The sequence below is a fragment of the Perca fluviatilis genome, chromosome 6, assembly GCF_010015445.1.
Source record: "Perca fluviatilis chromosome 6, GENO_Pfluv_1.0, whole genome shotgun sequence".
NCBI classification, from domain to species: Eukaryota; Metazoa; Chordata; class Actinopteri; order Perciformes; family Percidae; genus Perca; species Perca fluviatilis.
In genome coordinates, this window is record NC_053117.1 from 4,190,675 (window position 1) to 4,208,686 (window position 18,012).

At 39.4% G+C, this 18,012-nt stretch overlaps 1 protein-coding gene across 2 annotated transcripts; it reads left to right on the forward strand.

The window, feature by feature from the left end:
* The first annotated feature begins 8,848 nt into the window (after positions 1-8,848).
* Positions 8,849-17,825, forward strand: si:dkey-3h3.3 (uncharacterized protein LOC100144568 homolog). 2 transcript variants are annotated; one of them, XM_039804152.1, is made up of 5 exons: positions 8,849-8,980; positions 10,567-11,565; positions 12,265-12,482; positions 13,775-13,855; positions 16,860-17,825. In XM_039804152.1, the coding sequence occupies exons 1-4, from the start codon at positions 8,975-8,977 to the stop codon at positions 13,842-13,844; spliced, it is 1,293 nt and encodes a 430-aa protein (XP_039660086.1). In that variant the 5' UTR covers positions 8,849-8,974; the 3' UTR covers positions 13,845-13,855; positions 16,860-17,825. The 2 variants fall into 2 exon arrangements, with proteins under 2 accessions (XP_039660086.1, XP_039660085.1); XM_039804151.1 differs by lacking the exon at positions 8,849-8,980 and adding an exon at positions 10,177-10,223.
* Positions 17,826-18,012: the final 187 nt, after the last annotated feature.

Here is an 18,012-nt window from a genome sequence, read left to right on the forward strand (position 1 = left end):
AGCCTTCAGAGCCTTCAGTTGGCTCTGTATTTCTATTAGTGTTATTTCTGTATCTAGGGGGTTTTGGTAGTCTTTCACCCTTTCCTCTAACTGGTGAAGATTTTCAACAACTGAGTGTTGTTGGGGTTGATTGCCATATAATCAATATTCTTATACAAAAATTCAAAGTGATTTTTCCAGATCAAACCATTTTGTATTGTTAATTTATCTTTATTTTGTTTTGGACTGAATTTATTCCACAAATTCCAGAAGATGTTTTGGTCAATGGCTTCTTCTATTTTGTTAAGTTCTTCAGATCTGTAAAGCTCTTTTTTCTTATTGATTAGTGTTTTGTAGTATTTTAGTGCCTGATGGTATTGGACCCGTATTTGACTCTCATGGGGTTCTCTGTGTTTTTGGTTAGATAATAGTCTTAGTTGTTTTCTAGCATAAACACATTCATTATCGTACCATTTTTCTTTTGAAGGTTTGTGTTTTGTTATTTTTTTACTATAGTTAATTATTTTGAAATTTGATTTTGTAGCTAATTCATAAAATATATTGTTTAAATGCTGTGTAGCCAAATTTACTCCATCTTTTGTGCATGGGAATTTAGTGAGTCTGTAGAGATTAAGTTTTGATTTGATTTCTGTACTGTCAAGTACAGTTAAATAATCCTCTATGTTGTTACATTTTTTCCATATATATTTTTGATGGAGGTCATACATTTTGCTGGTTTCTGATTCTGGTACAATGCTATACTTTGTAGACTTATTTAAATAAAGTGTTGTTTGGCAGTGATCTGAAAAGGGAAGTTGTGGTAACACTACAAATGCATTGATATCCTCTGGGTCGATATCGGTTATCGAATAATCCACCACACTGTTACCTAACACGGAGGAATAGGTCATTCTCCCCAGAGAGTCACCACGGATTCCATTAACAATGTATAAGCCCATGCTTTTGCATATCTGGAGAACTTGTCTTCCATTTTTGTTTATAATATTATCAAAACTTTGTCTTTGTGGTATTGTGTGAGCTGGGACTGGGGAGATTTGGCCGAATATGTGTTTATTTCCATCTATTTCAATGTAGTCTTTCTCTTTTCCAGTTCTTGCATTGAGATCTCCACATATTAAGATGTGACCCAATGAATGGAAATTAATTATCTCCTTTTGAAGTTCTTGAAAGATCTCCACAGTGTAATAGGGGGAGTTTGAGGGTGGGATATAGATTGCACATAAATATATACAAAACATATTGTGCTTTATGCCAAATTAATGTTGCCCCTGAATCTCTTCCATTTTTAACATTTTGTTTTTTTACAGAAGGTACAGAAAATTCAATGTAATTATTAGGACAATTAGATAGTAAATATGAATGGTTCCAAGTTTCATGTAGAATGATGATATCTAAATTATTTACACTTTTTACAAATTCAGGATCTATAGTTTTATCCCCAAAATTTGTAGAGTACAAACCCTGGATATTCCAACTACTAATTGAAAATGACATTTGTCTAGATACAGGATCTGTGTTTCACGTAGAAATATTCAATTAAAAAAAGAAATCCAACTCCAACGATATTAAGTAGTACTATAATTGCTATGTACAGTACCTGTTATATATATATATATATATATATATATATATATATATATTTTTTATATTATATATATATATATATATTTTCTTTTTTTTCTTTTTTTTCTATCCATGTATAGGTATCTTTGCTGTCTAATAATGTTGAAAGCCCATGTTAATTTAACAGTTTTGTGCACAGCAAGGTGACTAGGTCTCTTATCTGGTTTGGATTCCAGTGGGCAGATGGTGGTATTGGTGGTTGATTGATGGTTAGCTGCTCCTCAGATCTCTGCAGGGTAAATCCAGACAGCTAGCTAGACTTGTAAGTAAGTAAGTAAAGTTTATTTGTATAGCACCTTTCTGTCTAATCTGAGTTTTCTGTTGCACGACTAAAACTACTTTTGAACCAAAACAAGTTCCTTCCTGAGACTATTTAGCAGAGGCACCGTGGCTCCGTCCGGCGCTTAGCACCGCCCAAGACGATTGTGATTGGTTTAAAGAAATGCCAATAAACCAGAGCACGTTTTTCGCCCATCCAGGAACGCTGTGACTAATCAGACCTTCCTTCGCAGCGCTGTGGAGGAAGATCTGGCAATGCGAGACTAGCATTCATGTGTTTCACATCTGGGAACACTGTATTGCACCGTAGCCAATCAATCCAAAATGCTGATGTGCTCCTTACTCCTTAACACAGCTGCTAACAACACACTGTCTACCCATGGCTTGCAAGCTCTGTCACTTAGTTTCTTCCTTCCCTGCCGGGGCTCAGCCTGCCAGCTGCTGTCAGTCAAACTCAGACACTGCCACGCCCCTCCAGCTGCTGAGAGGAAAATGAGCATTGTCTCATATTTCCCCAAGACCTTTTATCTTCACTTTAATAATAAAAACAATATTACCAATACATTTAAAATAACACTGACATTATGTTTGACAGCAAATATGGGATGACTACTAAATATAAATGTAAGTTAAATTGGACAATAAACAAGAGATATTCTGATACCGATACCAGTATCAGAAAAGCCTCCGATCCTGCCTGAAATGCTGGTATACGTGTTATCGGAATCGAATTCCGATAACACGTAGGTTCTTAGGTTTTAGACCTAAGGAAAATCTTCTTCAAAGTAATTAATGTATGTTCTTTTCCGTTATGATTGACTGTCAAACTGGATATTAAAAGAAAGTTCTATGGTGTTCATTGTTTCTTTTTCTTCATGTTTCACAAAGAGTTTAATAGAAATCATATCACATCCATTCGGGGATAGTAGTATACAGCTGTTAAAACATAATAAATTATATGGAGTTTTGAACAGGCTGGTATTGGATCGGTACTAGGTATCGGCCGATGCACAAGTTCAGATATCGTAATCTGTATCAGGAAGGAGAAAATGGTATGGGACCAGCTCTACTTTAAACCCAGGAAATGTCCTAAACCACTGCAGCACTGGCATCAGTTTAGCATGGAGGAGAGAAAACAAGTTAAGGATTATATCTCTTTACGAGGACAGATGCTCAATTTTTTCAGCACATTTTTTCGGTGTTTCCGTCACCTCACACAGCACATCTGGCATCAGCCTCTGTCACAAACGTGTCACCTTCTGATTTGTGATCCGAGCACTGCCATGTGGTTTGGTGGGAGGGCACCAAGTTTGAAACGCATGTACTGTGCATGTGGCCCACACTGCAAGCAAATGCCCATACAACACCAATTAGTGCTCTATGAATATGAGTTAATGGGCCGCTCTGAGTGAAAGAGCACAGCCACACTTGAGAATAATGGCTGCTGCCTGCAGCCTGTTAGTCACCCTGTCTCTGTTACTGACCAAAAAAAGAAAGATACCTATTGTTACATAATTGCTAGTATGACAATGGCATTTACAACAAAGACTAGTGTTATATACATCATTCTCTGTGATCCTTATGAAACAGCAGCATGTTTGAGTTGAACATATTCTTCTTGCTGATGCTGGAAAAGTCTTGTTTAGATTAATAATGCAAGAAGTAAAACAGGCCAAAAACATAGGGGAATATATTACCTACAAACCCTAAATAATGTAGAATTTCTTTGGTAAAAAATGTCACAGCTCACACTGCTTCTATACTGTTATAACACTTTGAAACCTGCTGTGAATATGACAGTGTGTGTGTGTGTGTGTGTGTGTGTGTGTGTGTGTGTGTGTGTGTGTGTGTGTGTGTGTGTGTGTGTGTGTGTGTCATCACATCGATGGCTGAGATAGGTCCACGTATTCATGCATCTCTTCTTTGTGTCAGTGCCTTCATGTCTATAATTGATCATTAATATGAATTAATCAATCTGAGAAATCTCCTGCAATTCTTTTTAATCACTGTCCAGTGACAACCAAGTATCTTCAACTTTTGTGTTTTGACTTTTTCAGATGAGCTGAAGGAATATTCCTATACTGGGGAAACATCTCTTATCATCATACAGGCCAATACAAATGTGTGTGTGTGCGTGCATGCATGCACATGTGTGTGTGTGGATGACATGTGGACATATTCTTCTTTTTTTCTTTCAAAACAGCTGATGCTGGAAAAGTCTTGTTTAGATCAATAATGCAAGAAGTAAAACAAGCCGAAACATTGAGAAATATATAACCTACAAACCCTAAATAATGTAGCTCACACTGATTCTATAATGTTTTATAACACTCAAAACCTGCTGTGGATGTGACCGTCAGTGTGTGTGTGTGTGTGTGTGTGTGTGTGTGTGTGTGTGTGTGTGTGTGTGTGTGTGTGTGTGTGTGTCGCCACTGAGCCCTGATCATAATGAGGAAGCTCTAATAATAATACAGAGCGACTACAACATGGTCAAATTACAAGACAAAAGAAAAATGGCTACGCAGAGAAATACACAGAGCAAATAACTGTCAATTTTTTTTTTTAAATGAAACGATGTCAGGGATGAAATTAGTTAAATAGGTTTGCATTAAATTCCACTCCTCCAAGAGCCATCTGAGGTATAATAAGGAGGATGGAAATAGTAAATAATAAATCAATATTATAAACTACTAAACATCATTTGGAGCTCCTGGAAGCTGACAGAGGCCTGACAAACACGAGTTTAGGCTTTATTCCATTTAGTGGGCGAAAAGGACACAATGAATACAAGGCCTACTAATAATTATCGGTGCATTATCTCTCATATTCGATATTAAGCTCGAATACTCAGAATCATCAGGTAAACTCATATTTGGCTTAAATAGTCCAACAGTAGCCTATTTGTGTTTGACTACAAAAAGACAAAATAAAAATTCTCTTATCACACACTGACCAATCTGGTTAAATGGACTGCATTATTTACTTCCTACCCAGAATCTACAGGCTGCAACTACAGGCCTATCCACATGTTTAATGACTTCATGATGATCTGTAAGGGACTGCTTGGAGCACTCAACAGATCAGCTGATTCTGCTTCTGCATGGCGGAAATGAACAAGAAATAAAATGTTGTCTTCTCTTTTTTGTTAGACTTGATGTGTGTGATTTTAACAGAAAATCCTGGGGGCTCGTGAACCTGACAGAATATTCCCAACACATAGCCCAGGTTAAAGCCTCAACGGGGAACTGCATGTTTACAGGCAATTAATCCTACAGCTGTAATCTTCATCTGACCTGAAAACCGAAAGAAAAGAAGAAAAAAAATGACCGAAGCTGGACAGAGGATGATGATGCCTGACGGTGTCAACCACCGGGCTGCACAGCTGACAGAGAGGCCGGCAACCGCACTATAATTCAGCGCATTTGAATTCAAATTTGACTCAAATAAAATCAGATCAAAATGGGTTCCCTCTCCTTAAATCGCCAGTGTGAAAAAGCGTCACACGCACGCGGGTCTTCCCCGTTCTATATGGCGCTATGGAGGCGGTGTTTCTGCTTCCGTCCGATTTGTGGGATCAGATTATAAACCGGATTTAATCTCCGCTGCCCCGCTGCGCGTTTTCCAATATTACTAATGTAGGCCTATATTATTCTATTGGCTGATTTTTGACAGATGTCTAACCCTGGTCCAGCCGAGCCGCTGCTGTTGAAGCTCACTCTGCGGATATTAGCCAGGAAACGGGTTGATACTGTAGCCTCCTGTACACGGCGGGGAATCCGTACATAGTCTCCGCCGGCTGCAATGTAAAACATCTACAGTAGAACTCAAGTCGACTACCTTGAAAAGGGTGACATTCTGATTAATAAGCTGCATATTAAGACATTTCCCAAATTACATAATATTCATTTTATTTCAATACTATTTTATCATTGATTGTTGACTTTTTTTTTAACAAATTACAAAGCCTTTTATTTTAGCCTTTAAGGTATTTAAATAGCCGACACGTTGGGCTCACGCTCGTTTCTCACACAAATCCATAGTAGGCCTAGGTCTAATATTAGAACTTAGAAATTAAAACAGTAAACCAAGAAAACATGATATAGCCTAGCCTATGCAACAATTAACAAAGTGTATAAACAATAAAATGGTATTTCATGCACCACACGTCTATACTTTGTATATCACACTGCACTTTTCTGCCCTTTTTGCACGGATGCAAACTGCATTTCGTTGTCTTTGTAGGCTACTTGTAGGCCTACTCTGCACAAAAACAATACAGGTGAATCTAATCTAATTTCAATTTACATAGGCTATTAATCTAAAAACTATAGGCTACTGTGTTCTACACCAACTTGGCCAATACTGTCCAAAACTGTCAGGCGACAGAACAGAAGCAGGCCTGTATAAACCGCAGGAGAGGCAAATTACAACAATTGTTGAGCCAACCATCTGTTAGGCTATATGGTGATGGGATTGCTGTCCTCTGTCCGTACATACTGTGCTGAGACCGGGACGCCCGAGAGTCTGGACCGGCTGGGCTGAAACCGGGGACGAAAAGTCGCGGAGAGACAGCAACGGGAGCCCAGGAGCCAGCCAGCTCCCTCCCTGCAGACTAGCTCTATATTCTGCCAGCTGAGAGCCAAATGAATGAAAAGACGCTGTGTGACACCATAGTGTAACAATAAGCGAAGGCGCAGTGTTTCCAAAGCCAGCGGTTGGTGTGTCAGGGACGGACGGTCACGTGGTGGCTGTGGCGTCAGTGCGCCGCTGTGTGGAGCTCCACTGACATCTGCTGGACAAACACTGGCACTGCAACACGAGCAGCGATGCTGCCTTCACGTGCCGCTCGGAACAAGAATCTGAATACTTTATTGATCCCCTCAGGGGAAATTGTTCAGTTGCAGTTGCTCACAGTCAGATGTAAGTGTAAAATCACCATTAAACATGGTCTCAGTGCACTTAACAATTAAAGGAACACAGAAATAACAGAGAGCAACAAACTAATTGAGCAGCATTAAAGCAGTAATTATAAACTAGCAACATAAGACAATAAGTGAAAAAGCTTTTGTTTGTGAAGGACGCAGAAAGGATATTGTGTTATGGTTGGGTGTAGTATAATGGGTAGAGGTGGGTTTTCACTCTTGATTTGAAAATGTCAACTGAGTGAGCTACTTTAGTGGGAGGCCAGGAAAAACTAGAACAGAAAACCACAAGCATGACAGGGAGGAGTTGTGTAGTTTGATTGATGTCCTATGGCGCTATGTGGTGCATCAGGGAATTTTCCCCTTTGCAGTTTTTCTTCTCAACATCTATACCACGTCCTGAGACGTCATACGGATGATGCCTGTATAACCACTTAGAATACATTGCCATGACTGGTTAAGTTAATGCAATTTGTGTCTTACAGACTTCTAACTAATGTGTTGTTTCTCGTGCAAAACAATTGTCAGTACTTAAAAGAAAGTGTGGAGATAGGCAGGGGGCGATTATGAGCAAATGTTGCAGATTTTTAAGTTAAACATTCATTCTGTGAACTTTACTCCAGAATAGCTGGCTATAAGAAAAATAGGTTTCAAGATAAGTAATGCTGTTTGAGCCAAATTCCTAACTACCTATGTAATGTAACTTAAAGAATAGTAATATCAGATAAGTTTGCCTCTCTTTAGGTGACAGGAGTGAAAATAAGTAATCCTCAGCATATATTGTGAGGTTTCAGAATGTTGAAGACACTTGGAGAACAATTACAGGTAGATATAAAACAATTACCGATGGATATGAAATAGGATGTAGGCTCTACAGGATGATTTTTTTCCTTAGCAACTATCATGTTTTTTTTCCGAAATGATGAAGGCCTAAAGGTATTTAGGCATTCTGTTATCTCAAACACCTTGAAATAGTTTATATAGCGGCCGTAAATGGGAAAGAAATCTCCCCAGGGGAGCATGCCCCCCAGTTTGATCCTTGAAGGTAGCCTATACAACATCTGGTCCACACCTGGAGATAGGTCTGGCTATTTGAGACTAATATTTCTATAACAGCAATGGGATAGGCTATATGAATCTCATGCTTTTAAAACACCAAATGATAGATAGATAGATAGATAGATAGATAGATAGATAGATAGATAGATAGATAGATAGATAGATAGATAGATAGATAGATAGATAGACTTTATTGATCCCAAACTGAGAAATTCCTGCTCTACAGCACCAAGGCACACAGCACCATACAGAACATACAAGAAACACCAAGTCATCACCAAGACAACAGTGTATCGAGACTGAGACAAGACGAAGACTTTAAGAGTTTTAAGACCAAGACAAGACCAAGACCAGATATGTGTTAGACAGCCAGAGCTTCAAGTTATTCATTGGAGAAATTGAATCCTCCTGTTGTCCTCTGGTCAAATTTGACCAGTTTTCAAAAAGTTTCTAGCTATAGCCTAGGCCTATCAGAGAATTTGGGATTCTTTCAACCACATTGTCAAAAAAATTAAAAATAACGTGGATGGTTCCGTAAAATAAATGATCAGTTCACTATTTTCATTGAATTTGGGCGTGTTTTATTACATTTTATAGCATTTGGAGAGAAAAAAAAAATCATACAACAACACTGAAAAAATTGACAAAATGTCTAAAAAAGAAAATTAAAAAAAACTTGGGGGAAAAAAAGTGACAAAAACGTCGGGAAAAGTGAGAAAATGTTGACCCAGAAAAAAGAAAAAGTTGCAGGTCGACGGGAAGACAACCCAAGGGTTAAATAGGACCGGACAATGGGAGACGCCCGAAGTTCTCACATGCTATGAACGCAGCACTGTTGACGTCCTGGATGTGGGCGGGGCTGGAGCGAAGGAACTTTGACCACGTGGATGGGGCCTTCGCGTGGGCCCCGGGCATGTTGTTGGTTACCCGGTCACCGCCCTATGTTCACCGCCAGGGCTCGCTGACAGACAGCCGGTGAACACGGCAGACAACCTGGAGCTGAAAGCGAAAGCAAAAAGCAGCAGCAGGTCAGCGCTTAGTTCAGAGAGACGACAACACGGCGCTGCTACAGTTCACAAGAGCTCTGCAGTATGGAGGTAGGCCCCATAGTTACATTTAGATAGCTAAGCAGGCTAAAGGGAGGTCATAGATGTATATATCTATGAAGGGAGGTGAGATGTGAAAGCAGAAACCGATGTTATATTGGGTGAGGGTTTGGTTTTACCCATGTTGTTTTTCTGAAAAAATACGTAGACATTTCCTGCTAATTGATCTCGAACCTTTTTGATATCCGTCGCAAAACAAACCAACATGTTTGATTTTCTAGCGGGAGAAGTGTTCTAAAAGTTGGCCACAAAACTAAATAAGGTCACTCTACTCGCTCCTTGTTTTCGGCGTCTGACTTTCAAAATAAAAGCTCGCAAATTCAAATGAATACGCCAGTAACGTTAACCTTTACCGTCGCATGTTGCCCGCTGCCCACAATGTGGTAAAATCAAGCCGTGCTATACAAATAGGCCCGCATTTACTTATTATTTATTGTTATTAATAATAAAGATAATGGTAAACTCTGCTGTCAAAGTTCTTCTCAGGTTGTTATGATATGATAGCTGTTCGAGGGAAAATTCTTGGTGGTAAAATTTGGACTTCATGAGATGACAAAACAACACCGACTTGAACACACCATTGGAATTGATCAATGTGAGACTAGACCGTCTACAGCCAATCAATCAATCACATTTATTCAAAGGGTAAAATCACCATAAGACATGGTTTCAGTGCACTTTACAATGAAAGGAACACAGAAATAACAGACCGGTGGAGAAGTTGGCCCCAGCTTCAAGGCACAGCAGTATCAAAGCTCTGATGCAGAGGGTTTGACTCTTCCTAAAAACCTTTCTTATCATTCTTTAGTTGTTTCACCCTGTTTATAATGTAATGCTCCGTATCACACTTGCATCACCATCAGAGAAAAATTTCATCCAAATGTCTGAGTAGAACTATGTTGCACACTGCATGTACATTCACCTAAAGGATTATTAGGAACAGCTGTTACATTTCTTGTTAATGCAATTATCTAATCAACCAATCACACGGCAGCTGCTCCAATGCATTTTGGGGTGTGGTCCTGGTCAAGACAATCTCCTGAACTCCAAACTGAATGTCAGAATGGGAAAGAAAGGTGATCTAGGCAACTTTGAGCGTGGCGTGGTTGTTGGTGCCGGACAGGCTGGTCTGAGTATTTCACAATCTGCTCAGTTACTGAAGCAACGCATTTGTGAAGCCACAACACGCACAACCTTGAGGCGGATGGGCTACACCAGCAGAAGACCCCACCAGGTACCACTCATCTCCACTAAAAATAGGAAAAATGAGTGACATCAGAATAAAGTTGATGACTAAAAAATGTTGCTAGTTAAAAAAAATGGATACGTTTCCTGCCTGGTTTTTACGCTGGGCAGGCTGGTGGTGGTGGTGTAATGGTGTGGGGGATGCTATCCTATCAATGGGCCAACATTTCTAAAGAATGCTTCCAGCACCTTGTTGAATCAATGCCACAAAGAATTAAGGCAGTTCTGAAGGCGAAAGGGGGTCAAACACGGTATTAGTATGGTGTTCCTAATAATCCTTTAGGTGAGTGTATGTATGTAGCTAATGGCTAACTTCAGCTGTCTTTTTGCAGTTTATCACAGACATCCATCTCATCATTGATAAAACTGCTTACGTAGACTCTGGAAGACTAATGAGGATTCTTCAACCGTACAGTCCTGAAAATAAAGCTTCCTGCTACATAGTGAGAGGAACCTATGAGGAGCTGGAGCAGCTGACCACCCAACTGCAACGGAGGCATAGCTCCAGTCCCGTCACACGCGGATCAACCCGTCAGCAGGACGAGCATGCTTCACCTCATGTCAAACCTGTGGAAGTATCGGTGTTTGTTATGGCCTACATTGAGCAAAGATGTGCCCAAGAACTTGAGAAAATTCAAGGGAACAGCATTGCCATTGAAAAACAGCCTGACCCCAGAACAGTACACCATAAACCCAGCGGCACAGTACGGGTGACTTTCAGATCGCTCCATGGCTCCTCGCACCGTGTCCGTGCTGACTTTGTCAGACAGCGATTCATCACATTTTACCAGCGGACTGCCTCTGACCTGCAGGTCGCTTCTGTCCCTGTGGGTCCGCATGACCACAAAGAACTGCAGAAGAGATTTCCACGCCTCCTCTTGAAGCCCAGCCACAGAAGATCTGAAGTAAATGTGACCGGGCCTTTTGGACACATTGCTAACTTAAAAGAGTTCCTTTCACAAAACAGGCCGAGCTCTAGCAAGAGTCCAGTGAACAAAGGTCCAGCAGAGGCTCCAAGCAGCAGAACCTCGGATCCATCTACACGCAGCAAAGATCCCGAAGAAGAAGCATGTCCAATCTGTATGGAACCGATAGCAACCGCCGAGAAAAAGACTCTGCGGTGCAAGCACTCGTTCTGCAGAAACTGTCTGAAAACAGCCTTCGACTACAAGCCTGTGTGCCCGACTTGTGGAGAGTTGTACGGCACTTTGAAAGGGACACAACCTGATGGAGGCGAGATGAGGTCCACCACAAGCTCCGCATCTCTGCCTGGATATGAGAAATATGGAACAATAATCATCAGTTATTACATTCCAAGTGGCATACAAAAGGTAGGACCCGAAAAAATGTTTAATGAAAATGTTCACTTTTCACCTTGAAAACAGTAGCCTATTTGACAAAAAAAACAACGGATCTTAACTCAAGGTACTTACTAGCTTTTCCAGGAGCTTTCAGCTCGTCTCACAGTGTATGAATGGAGTTATCTCAGTCGTCATCACTGAACAAAGGAGCTTTGGTCTCAAAATTACAGGACCAACAGAAGCATCCCAGTGAGACTCTTACATCGCTGAACTGTCAGAGTATCAAGTAGGGCTGGGCAATATATCGATATTATATCAACATCAATATATGAGGCTAGATATCGTCTGACATTTAGGATATGGTAATATCATGATATGACAAGTGTTAATTGTTGTCTTTTCCTGGTGTTAAAGGCTGCATTACAGTAAAGTGATGTCATTTTCTGAATTTACCATACTGGCTGTTTTATTATTTGCCTTTACCCACTTAGTCATTGTATCCACCTTATTGGTGATTATTTATCTAAACTCTCATTGTGTTACTGTTTTGTGAAAGCACCAATAGTCAATCCTACAATATTGCCGCAAATATCTACATCGATATGTTTTTTTCATGTTATGTATGTTTTAAAATTAAACCAACTGGTCCTAAAATAAGCTGTGGACCCTTAGTCACTTGAAAACCAACTTCCATGGTTAAGCGGAGCGAGCTCTCCTGTGTGTCTGCAGGAGGAGCATCCTAATCCCGGGCAGCCATATGAAGGTGCGTCCCGTACAGCCTATCTCCCAGACTCCTCGGAGGGCCAACGGATCCTCAAACTGCTGAGGCGGGCCTTCGATCAGAGACTGGTCTTCACTGTGGGTCGCTCCACCACCAGCGGCAGGAACAACATGGTCACATGGAACGATATTCACCACAAAACCTCCACACATGGGGGACCGACTCAGTAAGGACTCTTTTTGGGCAACATGACATTTTATTGATGTGTATTACATTAGGGCTGCACAATTAATCGCAATTTCATTGAAATCACAAAATGGACTAGTGCAATATCAGGGGACCCGCAGGGTTTTAAGTCTTTAAAATGTCTTTAATATATTTGAAAAATAAGACCTTAAAAGTCTTACATTTCTTTAGAAAGTCTTAAATTTCGTTCACAAAGGTCTAACATTTATTTTATCCTTTTCATAAGATGAAATAACTCATAACTCCATTGTTTTTGGCACAAAGCACGTACGTATTGAGTACTACAATATGTTGTATTTTCAAGTACCTGGTAAACAATTATTTTCACACCCCAAAACCCTTTCTGATATTCCATTATATCCTACATACTCTTGCCAGGATGTTCATGAAGTTGGTATTAAATTAAATTCTAAATGGTATTAAAAAGGTCTTAAAAAGTCTTAAAGCTATAGCGCATAGTTTCTGTCTCCCCCATGAGGAAATCTAAGTGATGACAACAACACTGTCAGCGCATCCACATGATACAAGCCTTCCGTGATCGCGCACCGAGCTTTAAATTTAACTTGTGGAAACCTTGAATATCCAAAATGGCAGGGGAATGAATTATTTGTTAAAGGCAAAATATGTGTCAAACCATTGTGGATGAAGTATTGTGGTGCTGCAGAGACAAACCCCACCTACAGACTACAGAAAAAAAATCTTTGTTTGGTACAGATCCTCACATAAATCACACTATTATCATTTCAACTTTTTTTAATTTTAATATTTTTTAATTGAAATAAAAATAATGCTACAAAAATGAGCATTCCCTGCAGTATCGTGAATCACATCGCAATATCGGTCAAAATAATCGCCATTAGATATTTTCCTCATATGGTGCAGTCCTACATCACATATTCTACTACATGTAACTGCAGTGCCTCTCATGGAATCACAAAATTATTTCCTTCCCTGTACTGCATGTAAACCCTTTATTTGTACATCTTTGTATTTATGGCAAGATAAACTAATTTCTGGGAGCTAAATGATCAGTACAGCAGTCTCATATGATTTGACATAATTAAAATAATTGTCAATATTATTATTATTTTTTCATCCAAAGAGCACCATGTCATGGGACCTTTTTAAAAATAATATGTATATACATTTTACTATTGTTAATCGCAGCTATTTCTGAGACATTGAATTGTGAAGCAACATTTGGAACAGCTCTAACTAATGCACACTACTAGTCCATAGGAAGTCCCTGAGTTTCTGTTGTTGTGTTTGCAGCTATGGATACCCAGACCCTGATTATCTCCGCCGAGTGGGAGATGAACTCAAAGCCAAGGGAATTCAATGAGTCACTTTAAGGTTTGTCAACACATTCTGTACATGTAGAGCTAAGACGACATATTCAAATACACAGATTATGGCTATGGGATAATGAATGTTATTTAAATGTACATTGATGTTCCTTAAATCATGACACCAACTTACCTCAGTCAACCATAGCTTCCACTTTCCGTCTTTTTTTTCAGTTTTTATTTTTGTTTTATTTATGTTTTTAAAATGATCTTGTTTGAAGCACTAAATATGGAACAACTAATATATGGAAACTAACCGTCAATTCGTATTGTTCTGTTGGTCAAGATGTGTGAGCAGTAGGGGCGGGAATCACCAGAGGCCCCACCATTCCATATCATCACCATACTTTTGTCACAATACGATATTATTGCGATTTTAAACATATTGCGATATTCTGCAATATATTGCAGTTTATTACCTTGTTTCCAACTCCAAATGATGTCTCCAAAGGAAAACTTTGTCAACATCCGTTTCATCTCAAAAACATACATTTCTGTTTATTCATCTCACTTCAATTTTCCATCTAGTGGGCTGAAAATGCAATTTATTTATTATTCTAGTACCAAAACATTCAATTCTCATGTCCAATTTATATAATAAAAGATCCATACTTGGCGTCTGTGCATTGATACAGTATTGCCACGGAAAATATTGCGACACTATACTGTATCGATCCCCCCCCCTCCCCCCATCCCTAGTCTAATTTGGTGGCGAGGTAAAGAGCTAACTGTTATAGTATTGTATTTAGAGTTTTCCATACCCAGTAGATAGCATATCCAATTTGTCTTAATTCATCAGGATATTATTAGATAAGACTCACCTTTTTGAAGCATGGACAGTTTACAGACTTTTAGTTTTTAATGTGATTGAACACATTCCTTCCATGATAATTGAAAAAGTAATTCACACCTTCATTACATTCAGACTCAGAAAACACACCGGATGCAGAAAAGCCGCTAATAGCCGCGAAGCAGGCAAATTGTTTTCGGCGTCTCCTCTTTTTTTTTCTTTTTTTTTTTTCTGCGAGTGAATGTGTCAAGCCAGGCAGGTAATCACATACAGGAAGGCCTCAACGCAGCCAGATACTTTACAAAATAAAACAAATTTCAAAATAAAACACCCAGGTTTATGGTGATTTTGTCTGTTCTTGACTTCTCAGCTGCGTCTTCAGCGAGACACGCGATCACGCATCTACACTACTACGTTTTGGTTTGAAAGAGAATATGTTGTGCCTTGTTTACGCCTCGCATCCGTACTACTGCTGTGTTTCCGAGCCCCTAAAACTTCAACATTTGGAAACCATGACTACGTTTACAAGCTGTCAATTTTCGGGTTATGTTCGGGTTAAGGTCACTATTCGGGTTTCTGAAACATTCGGAATAACCCGTTTACATGCGTGAGCAGAGAGAGTTACTCCTACATGGAATTTGTAATCAATTGGCGATATCCCGACGTAAACGGCGATGCACGGTTAGCATCTGGACGTAGCCTACGGACAACCTTAAGACGCAATAACTTTTCGGTCACCTTCTTATAAATCTCACTATCTCGGTACTTTCTGCCGTCAACAAAAGACATTATATTCATGGTTTTCACTACACTAATAAAGAAATTGGTTTCCTCCTCGCTCCAAAAGTGTGGTGCTGTGCTGCGTCTCGCCATGTTTACCTCTACTTCTTGTTTACTTCCGGTATACTGCGCGCAGGTATTATTATTATTATTATAACTATGTTTTCTGGTGCATACAAGAAGTTCCTCTACTCAAAAGACCAAGATTCCTTGCGAATAGAACATGCTCAGAACACAAATCAATGTTCCTTTTGATGGGGATATGCCAATACGCGTTTACATGACCAAAATTTCGGGTTAGAAAAGGGGTAACCCAGGTAGCATATTCGGGTTTTTAAAAACCGGAATATGAGCATATTCGGGTTTTTGCCGGTGTTTACATGGCCGTGCGAAGGCATACTGCAGTCTTATCAGTTAGGTAGCTTACAGACCTTTCAGTAACCGTTCCACCTCGTCGTCGCTCCAAGATAATAAATCCCTGCTCTTACTTTTCAAAGGATTTTCTGTGTTTTCAACTCCTACTGTACATCCATGATATTCAGCTGCAGAGTAACGTCAGACAATCTGCTTCCTATTTACAGTGGTTCTCGCATGCCGGTCATGTGATATGCGTTGTCAGACGTGTTCATATGGACGCAGATTAGTTCTGCTACTGGAGCTAAAACCCCTGTGTGGACCCAGGTCATTTTTTCTCAAAGCGCAGCTTAAAAATGAAAACGTAGTCATGTCGATGTAGCCTGAGTGCCCCACGATCACGACTCAAACTAAAAAAGGGGATTGAGCGTGTTTACCACATTGATTATTTATCTAAAATTTCAACAAATATTTTGTGAAAGCACCAATTGTCAACCCTACAATATCGTCGCAATACCAACATAAAAAAATCCTGATATCAGATTTTTCTCCATATCGCCCAGCCCTACCTACCAGACTTACTAGCTGTTCTTTTATTTGCCTTTACCCACTTAGTCATATCAACATTATTAATGATTATTTATCAAAACCCTCATTGTGTTGATATTTTGTGGAAGCACCACTAGTCAACTCGGCATGGGCCGGTATGAGATTCCGACGGTATGATGGCCGTCAGCAAACATTTCACGGTATTACGGTATTGCAATTACAGCTATAAATGTATTATTTTTTAAATGTCTGGGTAAAAAGCTACTTTTTTTCCATTGAACACAATGTATTTTATTTTGAAGCAGTTCTAAGCTGCCCTTTCTGTCTTTGTAGACTTATAAAAAACAGCTCATACCGCAGGAACAGTACGACGGATATATTAGTGGTTTTGAAACCGTGACTTCTTCAAACCGTGGAATACCTTGAAACCGGTAGCCGGCCCATGCCTATAGTCAACCCTACAATATCGCCACAATATCAACATCGATGTATTTGGTAAAAAAAATACTGTGATAATTTTTTTTTTTCTTTCAAACAGAGACGAGACAAGACCGACCCTTTTGAAGGTTTGAGACCGCGTCAACACCAAGACCAGATGTGTGTTAGCCAGCCAGAGCTTCCTCTCCTGTCTCCTGCATTCACTTTCTAATGTGTGTGTAAAGGGGGCAGGGAGAGGGGGGTTTACGGTAACACATTTCATATTAGAGATGAGTCAAGTTATTGGTTGCATTTGCGAGTTTTAACACATAGGCATAAATCAGACAATGCACAGGCAGATTAGTGAAATCCCTGCAGGTGTGGTCTTGAAATAAAATCACGAATCCTCTTTATCCGAGACCGAGACAAGACCGAGTAAAAACGTGGTCAATTCTGAGACGAGACCTTCAAAAAGTGGTCCTAAGATCCATCTCGAGTACTACAACACTGCTCCTGGCACGGACAATGTACTTCAATTTACTTACCATCTCTTCAAGGTGGAGCTTTCAACTCTAATATGATGCTGGATAAATTAATGAATAATAATGCATGTTATTTTAATTGGGATATTTTGTGAGTAAAACCTGAATCTGCAATGTAACCAGTAACATTTCTGTCAGGTAAATGTAGTAGTAAAATGTTTTCCTCTGAAGTACACAGTAAGTCGGTAGTATAGTTGGGTTGCTTAAAGGGCCTTCTGTAAGTGATTGCCGAGTACAATGAGTTAGAATATTAACATTCAATAGTGTTTTTCATATTTAAACATAATAAATCTGTATACCTTGGTAATGTGGTAAAGTAAGTCTGCTCTTGGTGTTTTTGTTCCGTGAACCAGAGTGTATTTCACCTGTGTTTCTGACCGGGTGTGACACAACTGTCCTTAAGTCTTCCAAATGGCTTAAATATATTTGAAAAATAAGGTCTTAGATTTTGTTCACAAAGGTCTAACACTTGTATTATCCTTTCATAAAATAACTGTTCTGTCACAAAGCATGTATGTATTGACAATAAAACGTATTAAGTTCAAGTACTTGGTAAACAATTATTTTTACAGCCTAAAATCCTTTCTGATATTCCATTATATCCTACATACTTTTGCCAGTATGTTCATGAAGTTATTAAATTTAATTCTAAATGGTATTAAAAAGGTCTTTAAAAGTCTTACCTAATCTAACCTGGGGCTACCTTGAAGAAGTGTTGAATTTGGATGAGTT

Coding starts and splice junctions, on each gene's coding strand:
- si:dkey-3h3.3 (XM_039804151.1), top strand. CDS start 10,194: ATGGGCTACACCAGCAGAAGACCCCACCAG. Junction 11,566..12,264: donor TTCCAAGTGGCATACAAAAG/GTAGGACCCGAA, acceptor GTGTGTCTGCAG/GAGGAGCATCCTAATCCCGG. Junction 12,483..13,774: donor ACACATGGGGGACCGACTCA/GTAAGGACTCTT, acceptor TTGTGTTTGCAG/CTATGGATACCCAGACCCTG.